Consider the following 12,495-nt stretch of genomic DNA (forward strand, 5'->3'; position numbering starts at 1 on the left):
TACACCAACCCTACCCCTAAACCTACCCCTTACAGGAAACTTTGTGCATTTTTACTTTCTCAAAAAAACTAATTCTGTATGATTTATAAGCTTGTTTCCTCATGGGGACCTCAAAAATGTCCCCACAAGGTCAAAATTTACTAGTATTACTATCCTTGTGGGGACATTTGGTCTCCATAACGTGATAAATACCAGGTACACACACACACACACTCACACACACACGCACGCACACACACACACACACAAACACACACACACAATCTTCCTTTACTGTGCTCCTCTGATTCTGCGCGCGTTTTCTTCGTCTTTCACAGAAAGCCGCGATCTCGCGTAATTCAAAAATTAACGGTCATTTATATTCCATTTACCGGCTGACTGACTATATCGATGTCTTTATTTAACAATTACGTAAATATATGACAGTATATCCGTCTCTTGGCAACGCCACTGAAATACACTGGTATTTCTAATGAGAGAAATTGTGAATAAATGAATAAATGTTTGGTGCAGCGTTCCACACCTCTTCATCCGCGTCTTCTCTTCAGCTCTATCGCTCGTACTGTAGGAGGCGCTGTACAGCAATACGCCTTTGAAGCGTCTAAGCTGCCGCAAATCACACAAGAAGAAGAAGAAGAAAAAGGCGCTGTAACTTTCTTTTGTTCTCCGGTAAAACCACTGAAGAAAGAATAAAGATTGGAGCACTCAGACGGTAAGTGTTTAGTCAAGTTACATCATGTGTTTTAGCTGTTTATGTGCTTGTTGTTTTTCTGTCTAGTGATTTAATGAGCTTAATGAAGCTTTTCATCGACCGCTCGTCTCATGAAAAATAACCATGTTTTTTTACTACAGTAACCATAACGTCCTATTGTTTTAATACAGTACCAGGTTTTAACCATTATATTTGTAGTAAACAATAGCTTTTATATTAACACAATTTTCAAAACGAGACACGTAAATGCGTAGAAATCAGACAATATCGGAAGCATGCTATATTACATATTTGATAATATTCCTGCTCAGTGCTGGCTCAGTTACATTTACATTTAGTCATTCTGCAGACAAAAGCGACTTACAATTGGGCGAATAGGCCTACTTAAAGCGATTCAACAGATACAGGAAGTGCTTGTAAATCCAAGTTTTTGGCATTGTTCAAATAAGTACAAGCTAGAAAGGGAAGGAATACATAAAGAGAGTTTTTATTTATTTATTGTTATTTATGATGAAGTCAAGTAGCGTCGAAAGAGATGAGTTTTCAGCTGTTGCTTGAAAATTGTCAGGGATTCAGCATTCCGATCCTTGTAACAAAACAAACACTCCTGAAGACATCTACATCTGAATGTTCTCCAAAATAAAATGTTATTTTCTTTAATAACAAGTCAGTTCTGTGTAGTTCAGCTCTTGATTATGAGAATAATGGGGATGATGAAGAAGAAGAATTTATTCCTCCAGGTGTGTTTCTTCCTTTTATGACCAGATATGCTGAGTTAACAGAATTGGTATTAAAACCCCTTAAAGGCACAATATGTAAGTTTTTTTTTTTGTTATAAAATATCCAAAAACCACTTGCACCTTTTGATATATTTCATGCAGTTGTGTACTCACGTTATTCCAAAAGTTCCCAAGGATTTGTAAATCCAGAGAAATTCCAATTTTAAATAATGACTCGTCGTTCCTGTTCCTCCTTAGTCTTTGTCACCTATCAATGACGTAATATCTGTACTATCCTCGGTTTCCGCTCAATAGAAACAAAAAAAAGTCCACTGCTGTACAGTTAAACTAAATCCATAATGGCTGTCGCGAATAAAATGAAATTAAAAGTGTTGACTGCAGCATTAAATTTGGATTATTTTTACACGTTTTGCGTTCAGTGTTGCGCTTTATAACCAATCACACACGAGTCTGTTGAGCTGTTGAACGCAGTGGCCAATCAGAGGCGTTCAGATAATTCGTCTTCACAAGATGAGTTTTTTGTTCAGCGCACACGCTTGCTGACTGAACGCTGCTCATTTTTTTCATCATAGCTTTGCCTTTGTTATTGTTTTGAAAATGCGACCTCTAGCAGCGAAAACGTACATATTGTGCCTTTAACGGTTTACTTCAATATATTACTATTAAATCCTAATCTAATCATGACAAACTATATGTAGTTGGAAAGGTCTAAGACTCCTAAATAGATATTTTACCACTGTTTGTTGTTATAAATTATGTAGGAACAGTTATAGATTAATTTAAGACAAGAGTGCACCTCAAAACATATACAGTGGGTACGGAAAGTATTCAGACCCCCTTCAATTTTTCACTCTTTGTTATATTGCAGCCATAGTGAAAAATTGAAGGGGGTCTGAATACTTTCCGTACCCACTGTACATCCTTACAGGAGTTCTGACCTTTGTCCTTTGACCTTTTTCCCTATCACATGTTTAGTAATTATCATAACTTAGATATCATTTGAAAGCTTAAATTCTCAAAATTCATCCTACGAAAACCATTTTGAACAGTTCAGAGGTTAAACTGTAAAAATATTTTGTATGTGCTGGGGTGGCAGCTGCCATTATAAAAATGCTAGATATCATTTGAAAGCTTAAATTCTCAAAATTCATCCTACGAAAACCATTTTGAACAGTTAAGAGGTTAAACTGTAAAAATATTTTGTATGTGCTGGGGTGGCAGCTGCCATTATAAAAATGAGCCTTGCCACCCCAAAGCAGAGTATGTGAGCAGAGGGGACTGGGACCAGAGAATTTCTTAAAAGTCGGACACGGATGGATCACTCAAGTCTGAAAAGTTTAGGAGGTTATAGTTCTGAAAGATTTTATGGTTGTCGTTTCCGCGGGCCCTTAAAAAGTCTTCAATTTAGTCTTATCAAATTTAAGTCGTCCATAAAAAGTCTTAATTATAATTTTAAGGGGTCTTAAATTTGGGGAACAGGAACTGCTTGGCTTAAAGGGTCATGAAACCCCCCGTTTCAGCACTGGTTAGTCCTCACCACAGTTTTAAAAAAATGCTAAAAAAGTGGGCGTGGTGCGGAGCGGAGGAGGGGGAAGAGGGGGAAGAGGGGAGACAGACAACACACACACACAGCTTAGTGTTCAGACAGTTTCATTTCGCTCCCATCGAGTTAAAAACACAAATAAATGCACAGCCATTTGCACTCTGCATCGAAAACATATGAACGCGCTGTCTCACCTCTGAGAACTTTTAAGGCTTATTCTGTGGCATTTATATAAGCCTTTTGACGGGTTGTGTCACAGAGCTGTAAACACGGTTTGCTCACCAAGTGAATGAATCGCGTTTGTGCTGAACTCTTACTACAAAGCAAAAACAAACACTTTTCTTCGATCCATGAACGTTTCTCTCAGTTATTGTGCGCGATGCCATCTCACAGACTCTGAAACGTCTGTCATAGCAAATCAGCACATGCTGTTGTGAATAATTAAGTGAAGCGTCTTCTCATAGGATAAGAACACGCAGTCTCATGAATAATTTAATAGACACGCCGCGTCATCGATGTACTATTAGTCCATTGCCACGTCACACATTGTGACGTCAACACAATGTAGATTTTAAACCAGGAAGATGAAAATAGCGCAAAAAAGCTTAAAATTAACCAGTTTTCTCCAACAGTTAAAATTATCGGATGCTTGCGTCATCGATGTACTATTAGTCCATTGCCACGTCACACATTGTGACGTCAACACAATGTAGATTTTAAACCCGGAAGATGAAAATAGCGCAAAAAAGCTTAAAATTAACCAGTTTTCTCCAACAGTTAAAATTATCGGATGCTAACATTGTCTTCTATGATGTGCAACACAAACACCTCTGCTAAAATCTCAGAAAAAGTAGTCTGGGGTTTCATGACCCTTTAATGTTACTTTAAACTTGCGTTTAAACTTAAAAAGGCTGTGATTTCATTGAATAAATATGAGCGCTGCACGTTTCAAAGTTAAAAAGTGGCGCGGATGTTATGTAAATGTCACTCAGAAGGGAACCGACTGTCCGAATCTGATGAAGTAGCGTTTATGAGCATATTGTTCTTCGTGTACAACCATTACTGGGGAAACCACTGTGTTTCTGCCGTTCCAAAAGTGCCACCTACTGGCAGAGAATGAATTTGCATATTACATTTTTCGGTTTCCATTTCTTGTTCATTAAACACGCAGATTTGTAACTGAATGGGTGGATCGCGAGAATTTAAAGGAATAGTTCACCCCAAAATGAACATTTTGTCATCATTTACTCACCTTCGTGTCATTCCAGACCTGTATAACTTTCCTATGTTGAACACAGAAGAAGATATTTTGAAAAATGTTGGGATCCGAACAGTTGGTGAGCACCATTGACTTCCATAGTATTTTTTTTTTCCTACTATGGAAGTCAATGGTGCTCACCAACTGTTCGGATCCCAACATTTTTCAAAATATCATCTTCTGTGTTCAACAGAAGAAAGAAACTCATACAGGTTTGGAACAAGTGGGGGGTGAGTAAATGGTGACAGAATTTTCATTCTGAAAGTGAACTACTTTAACAACCAGACTCATATGGGGCAGCAAATTCTGTTCAGGCATTACAAAGATTGCAAATATGATCTATTTACATATACCTATGTGTAATGTAAGTGATGTTCATTGAATAATATTACTTTATTCTTTGCTCCCCCAATTAGCCTTAATTTGGCTTAAATATATTTAGTGCTATTGAACTGAACTGAGAGCAGCTTCTGCTCTGCCTCAAACTGACTTCAACAGTATAGGCCCATCAGGAAACGATTCCTGCTCAAGGGCTCTCTTATGTTTACACATACTTACTTTTATCCAAAGCAACTTGCATTGCATTAACATAGCCTATGCATTTCTGGTCATGCTCATGCATTAACTGAGAACAGACTTTGCCCTGAACTGCTGCTGCTCAAATGCCGTCAATCCTGAAAATGCCAGTGCAATAATGCATATTTTGGTTCCAAACATTGAATACAATTTTCACTTAAATTAAACTGGAAAGTGTAATTATGCATTTTCACGATTAACGGAAATACCGATTTTATGTGTCAAACCTAGCTGCCACCCCTCATTATGCTCTTGCCACTCCAATTATAAAAGACTGAACAGCATTTGTTGTGAATTCTGGCAATCTGAAAAACTGAGAACAGCATATTGTGAGCTGCACTTGTATAAAATACCACAGATTTTGTATTTATTTAAATCACAGATTTTGCCGTTTGATAACCGCAATTTCAGTTTTATCTTGACTGATCATTCAGCTCTAGAATTTATAGAAAAAGTTAGATATTTTATGCAAATGTTGTTCCTTTAAGTTGACAGCGCTGGTTCATCTTCTGAGGGAGAAACTGCCTCTACATCCAAAGAGCGATGGACAGCGATGGACTGTGGAGAAACATTGAGCCAACACGGTCATTTAGCAACACATCAGAGAAAACACACAGAACAGAAAGACTTCAGCTGCAACATATGCAACATCAGTTTTCCTACCTTCAAAGAGAGAACACTTCATTCAAAAGAGCACAGCGTGAAGAAGGAGTTTCGCTGCGAACAGTGCGGGAAGGATTTTTTCACCACTCCTTACAATATGAAAGCTCATATAAAGACACACGAAGAAAAGTCTCTCCAGTGCAACGAATGTAGCAAGTTTTTCCGCAACCAACGAGATCTTTCAAGTCATAAGAGGATCCACACGGGTGAAAAACCATACAAGTGCCCTCAATGCGAGAAGAGCTTCAGCCAGGGATCACATCTGAAGAGACATCTACTCACACACAGCAATGAGAGACCGCATCAGTGCAGTGAATGTGGAAAACATTTTAGAAGCTCAGCTTCTCTAAAGTTACACCAAAAAATGCACTCTGATGACAAACCGTATCAGTGCCCTCACTGCGAGAAGAGCTTCAAATATGGAAGCAGTTTGAAGAACCATGTATTAATGCACACCAATGAGAGACCGTATCAGTGCAGTCAATGTGGGAAAACTTTTACAAACTTGGCTTCTCTAAAGTTACACCAAAAAATGCATTCTGATGACAAACCGTATAAGTGTTCACACTGTGAGAAACGTTTCTATCATTCGACTCACCGGAAAACCCATGAGCGGACTCACACCGGAGAGAAACCGTACCTGTGCTCCGACTGCGGGAAGAGCTTTGCTAGTTCATTTGCTTTCAAGATTCATCAGAGAGGTCACACAGGAGAAAGACCGTATCCCTGTAGTGATTGTGGGAAGAATTTTTATAAACTAAGTGACGTAAAAATACACCAGAGGACTCATACAGGAGAAAAACCTTTTAAATGCTCACTTTGTGCCAAGACTTTCGCTATATCAAGTTCCCTGAAGATCCATGAACGAATGCATACAGGAGAGAAACCTTACCGCTGCTCCATCTGCGGCGAGAGATTCGCTTTTAAATGGGGTTTTCAGACGCACAAGAAGAAACACGCTGCCCCACAATCATCATAGCTTCGTCATTAATCAGTAATTAGCAGGGGCAGACTGGACACTGTCGATCCATCCGACGGCCGTCGGCCTAAGAAAAAGTGTCAGATTAAGTGACGTTGACAGCCGACAAAAGGGCGCGCTAATGCAATCTATTTTTGCTTATAAGAAACTGAAACTGACGCGAAGGAGAGTGGGCTCATGAGTCGTGATGGCAAGCAAAAGACGTGAAGATAAAGGCGGCTGGGAGAAGCTAAAAGGAATAAAAGCGAACAGTTACATCAGGTTACCTTTGCCCGCCTCTCTCACTATAGAGCATGTAGCCTATAGCACTATAGTAAAATCCCAGGACACCCTAGTCTGAGCGTCCACTGCTATTTATCACTGCATTGTCTGGCATGAATATTCCATTCATTCATAAAGAGACAGCAGTGATTCTACAACGGGTTACATTTGAGAGATAGAGTAAATGAAGTAGCCTATAAGGTGATTAGTCTGATTGACATGACACACATACACACAGACATATGAATACTCAAATTGAAGAATTCTGTTGTTTCAGGTTTCTAGATTCTAGGTTTATGTTTATTAACACATTTTGCATTCTGCTCTTTTCATGTAGATTTCAAGTATTTTAGTTCATACAATAGGCTAATACATTTATATCAATCCTCTGTTGAAAAAAAAAATAGAAAGCATCACATAATTTGTAATGGTTTTACTGGTTGTAATGAAAATTGTATTGGTTTTAATGGAAACTGTAATGATGAATGATGCATTTATATAGCGCTTTATTGTGTATTAATTGTGTGTATATTAATGGCGCCTGTTGGTCTCTACTGGTAATTGGTCACCTTCTATTCATGGATTTTGTTAAAGCCACTAAATTCTAATGTAATATGTCCCAAAACACACTACAGGAAACCATTATTTAATGGTTAGAAGTTGATGGTTTGTAATGTTATTTGTAGTGGAAATCATTTGAATTTCTATGGTGATTTCTATTGTTTTTGTCAGCAGGGTCACCATGGGTTTTGTGATGTTATTTGCCATAAATGCCATAGGATTGCTGTAATAATGTGAGATAGTAGCGACTGCTTGTAGTTGTGGTGGGTCTATTTGGGAGAAAATCCAGGGCCGTTATTTACTTCCAGTCTGATCCTGGTAATTAGTTTCAGGTTTTGTAAAAAAAAAAAAAAAAAACCTTGCAGTGTTACAGGAACATTATTTTGTGGTTGTAAAAAAAACAAACAAAAAAAAAGTCTGTAATTGTGCAATTTAATTGCAGTGTAATGCAATTAAAAATGCAAGATTTATTTCGTTTTGTATCAGGTAGCATGCGTTTGTGGCTGACTTGCTTTATTTCTTCTTTTATAGTAAACATACTAAAACATTCATACTGTGAAATATTATTCCAGTACAAAACTCACTGTTTTCTATTTGAATACACACGATCCTTCAGGCTCATGTGCTGCTAGAAATGTGTGTTATTACAGTTGAAAATGCTTGTGCTGCTTAATGAAGTGTGGAAACTGACATTCAGTGTTCAGGATTGACGAATATCCACCGAAATTGCGTGGAAAAGCCCTTATTTCAAATATAAATAAAAATGTTATCTGTAATAACTTTACAGCTAAAAATATTAAACCAGGGCTATGTGTGTGAAAAGCATACAAGTTATATTTGAAATCGTATTCATATTTTTGTTTAAACACACACACACGTCTTATTTTACTGTGCTCCTCTGATCTGCGCGCCTTTTTTCCTGTCTTCCACAGAAAACCGCGAACTCGCGTAATTCAAGAATTAACGGTCATTTCTGTTCCATTTACCGGATGACTGACTAACATTCGTTTATCGATGTATTTAATAATTTCGTAAAGATATGATAGTATATCCGTCTCTTGATAACGCCCCTGAAATACAATGGTATTTTTAATAAGATCAATTAGGTTTTGAATAAATCTCACACCCGCCGGAGCGTCTTCTCTTCTTCTCTATCGCTCGTCCTGTAGGAGGCGCTCTGACGATCTGTAGTTCTCCGGTAAAACCACCGAAGAAAGGAAGGAGACCGAGCACTCGGACGGCAAGTGTTTAGTCCGTTAAACATTATTCATGTGTTTTTGCTGGAGCCTACTATTTCATCCTTCCAAACAAAATTCGCGATTCAAAAAGCTGCAATGACCCATCTAACTTTTAATTCTGATAACCTTCAAATCGTTCAATGCACACTTACTTAAAGAAAAGAAAATAACACATTATCATTATCGTTATTTTTATTACTATTCATTCAGAATTCATTTTGGTCTTGTCAGATCTGCTCAAGGGCTCTTTCGTTTACATTACATCTAACTTTTAATTCTGATAACCTTCAAATCGTTCAATGCACACTTACTTAAAGAAAAGAAAATAACACATTATTATCATTATCGTTATTTTTATTACTATTCATTCAGAATTCATTTTGGTCTTGTCAGATCTGCTCAAGGGCTCTTTCGTTTACATTGGCTACTTTTATCCATGCACTGCATTTAACATACAGGCCTACGAACCCATGATTCTGATGAGCTACGTTTGACAAATTTCTTTAATAAAAGTTTATAAATAATCAAAAGATAACCAAAGAAGGTTTTTTTTGTTGTTTAGAATTTTAAATGAGCTCAAAATGTTAAGTAATAGCTACATAAATCGCTCACCCTTCGACATTACTGTCAGACAGTTAATGCATTAAAACAAGGACAGCTCAACTCTTCATACTTAAGTACAAAACAGTGCTGAACTTTGACAAAAATATTTTTTAAATGTTATAATTGGGATTTTCTAATGTCTGATTATAAATCCAAAAGCATAACGTGAAAATAACTATATAAGGGAGTGGAAACGGCAAATGAATAAATGAATTCATGGTGGTAATATCTTGTCTTCTTCAATGTGAATTTTGCATATCATGTTTACATTTAGTGTAACTATATACAAAATATGCATAATTTTGAGGCAAAAACAAAACATAAATCTTTCCAAAAACTGCTTAACTAAAGTGACCATTATATGGCCATCAGGAGTTCATGGGGGTGTTATGCTTACTTTGGAAATATAATAGGTTACAGATTACAAGTTACCCTATTTAAAATGTAATAAGTAGTGCAACTATTTCAGTTACTTTATTAATGTAACTGATTACATTTGATTACTTTTTCTAAATTTAAAATATTTTCAACTAAATAATTTCAAAACATTTAAAGCAGGCAGGGTTAACCTTACAGTAGAACTCAACACTGATTATTGGCAGACTCTCAAAAGCCTTCATTACTTGAATTAAGATTATAATAATTTAATTTTAAAGCACAGCCACCACGAAATCAGACTTTAGCACCTCTTTTTACATTAAAATCGATCTGATTCTGGTTAAATTCTGATCGTTCTGGTTAAATACAGGTTTAAAATCATAACAAGAAATAGTTGCATAGCTATGATACTGTTTTTAAAATCAAATCTTTTCTAACAATGCCTTGGGGGAAAAAAACAGTTAAAGCATATGCATAAACTCAAATAGGAAATAAAACAGTTATCAAATAAGCATGCATCCGATTCTGTGTAATAAACTCCTGAAACATTGGTGCCTCGTATTTTAGAGCAGTCACTGCAATTAAGAAAGAAATCAATCAAATCTGTGTGTGCGTGTTTGTGTGAAAAAATTCAGATGTAACCCCCTTTATAATTGTTAACATTTTCATAAGTAACTGTAATTACACTTTTTTTTCTCTCAGTAACTGTAACAGATTGCACTTACATTTATTTTGTAATTAAATTACGTAATTCGGTTACATGTAACTAGTTACTCCCCAGCACTTGTGTTAGGGAATAGAATATATGGGGAGTACAAACACTGATCTATAGTTGCCACCCCTCGTTCTGCTCTTGCCCCCTCTTTGCCACCCCAAGTATAAAATCCTGGACACGCCCCTGATTTGTAGTGAACAGTTGGTTAATTTTCAATGCTACACGCTTTGGAGTTCTTACAGTTTGGGGAGAAATTAGAAGAAATCTGACAATATCTGAATATATGCATGCAATATTACATAATGTTTGATAATATTCCTGCTCTGTGCTGGCTCAATGTTGAAATGAAACAAACACTCCTAACACATCTACATATGAAATAAATATTTCTGAATATTCTACGAAATATTCTTTAATCTTTCTTTAATAAGTCAGTTCTATGTAGTTCAGCTCGTATGTAAACAATCATTTTGAGGTTAAATCAGAGTCAGTTCATTATAAATGCGTCTTTAATAATCATGAAGTGTTTGTGTTCAGATGTTGAGCATGAAAGCGCAGGTGGATGTGGTCTGCTGTAAATCAGTAGGAACTGATCTGTCCATGCTGGATATTGAGGATTTCATCACAGAAATCTGTCAGCTGAAGAAAGAGGTGGCTTCACTGGAGGCAAAGCTGAGAGAAAGAGGAGACAAACTGAACAGAGAGGTTTGAGCAGCTCTTCATTTCATCTTTAGCTGCTAATATGGACTGATTGTTATGTGAATTAATGTCTTATTTTTAATCATACTCTTACTAGATGTATTACTGATTGTGTTTGTCAGGATGTGGAGCAGGTTTCAGTGCGTGTGACTGATGGGACAGAAGCTCAGCGTGAAGAAGGAGTTTCACTGCGAACAGTGCGGGAAGGATTTTTTCACCACTCTTAATAATATGAGAGCTCATATAAAGGGACACAGCGAAAAGTCTTTTCAGTGCAACGAATGTAACAAGTATTTCCGCAACAAACGAGATCTTTCAAGTCATATGAGAATTCACACGGGTGAAAAACCATACAAGTGCCCTCACTGCGAGAAGAGCTTCAGCCAGGGATCACATCTGAAGAGACATCTATTCACACACAGCAATGACAGGCCGTATCAGTGCAGTGAATGTGGAAAAACTTTTGTAATCTCAGCTTATCTAAAGGTACACCAAAAAATACACTCTGATGACAAACCATATCAGTGCCCTCACTGCGAGAAGAGCTTCAAACATGGAATCAGTCTGAAGAACCATCTATTAATGCACACCAATGAGAGACCGTATCAGTGCAGTCAATGTGGGAAAACTTTTACAAACTCAGCTTCTCTAAACTCACACCAAAGAATACACTTTGACAAACGGTACCAGTGTTTACACTGTGAGAAACGTTTCTATCATTCGACTCACCGGAAAACCCATGAGAGGATTCACACCGGAGAGAAACCGTACCTGTGCTCCGACTGCGGGAAGAGCTTTGCTAGTTCATTTGCTTTCAAGATTCATCAGAGAGGTCACACAGGAGAAAGACCGTATCCCTGTAGTGACTGTGGGAAGAGTTTTTATAAGCTAAGTGGCTTAAAAGTGCACCGGAGGACTCATACAAGAGAAAAACCTTTTAAATGCTCACTTTGTGACAAGACTTTTGCTCAAGCTGGTTACCTGAAGATCCATGAACTAATGCATACTGGAGAGAAACCTTACTGCTGCTCCATCTGCGGCATGAGATTTGCTTTTAAATGGGGTTTTCAGATGCACCAGAAGAAACACGCTGCCCCAGAATCATCATAGCTTCATCATGTAATTATTTTTAGGTTGTGTAAAAAACACCTTGCAGTGTTAGGGGAACATTATTTTATGGTTGTAAAAAATAAATCCTTAAACAAGAATAGGAATGTCTCTAGAACATTATTTACTGGATGGAAATGAATCCTCTGGATGCAAAAAATTCACTGTAATGTGCAGTAGTAGAAGGAGAGGACATACTAGAGCAAGGGTCAACATACTCGGTCCTGGAGTGCCAGTGTCCTGCAGAGTTTAGCTCCAAATTGCCTCAACACACCTGAACCAGCTAATCAAGGTCTTGGGTATACCTGAAACTTCCAGGCACGTGTGTTGAGGCAGTTTGGAGCTAAACTCTGCAGGACACCGGCCAACTGGAAACTGTTGCCAGATTGGGCAGTTTTGAATTTGATTGTGCGGGTATAAATTGGCTTGAGTGGGTGGACAAGATTTGGGCTGGTTTGGGGT

The 12,495-nt window shown here is 37.5% G+C and overlaps 1 protein-coding gene across 1 annotated transcript; it reads left to right on the top strand.

The window, feature by feature from the left end:
* The first annotated feature begins 4,657 nt into the window (after positions 1-4,657).
* On the top strand, positions 4,658-12,095 carry LOC107668665 (zinc finger protein 836-like). Its single transcript, XM_016460623.1, has 3 exons — positions 4,658-6,470; positions 10,773-10,932; positions 11,089-12,095. The coding sequence occupies exons 1-3, from the start codon at positions 5,383-5,385 to the stop codon at positions 12,034-12,036; spliced, it is 2,196 nt and encodes a 731-aa protein (XP_016316109.1). The 5' UTR covers positions 4,658-5,382; the 3' UTR covers positions 12,037-12,095.
* The last annotated feature ends 400 nt before the right edge of the window (positions 12,096-12,495 follow it).

The sequence above is a fragment of the Sinocyclocheilus anshuiensis genome, unplaced genomic scaffold, assembly GCF_001515605.1.
Source record: "Sinocyclocheilus anshuiensis isolate Anshui unplaced genomic scaffold, SAMN03320099.WGS_v1.1 scaffold156, whole genome shotgun sequence".
In the NCBI taxonomy this organism is placed as follows: domain Eukaryota; kingdom Metazoa; phylum Chordata; class Actinopteri; order Cypriniformes; family Cyprinidae; genus Sinocyclocheilus; species Sinocyclocheilus anshuiensis.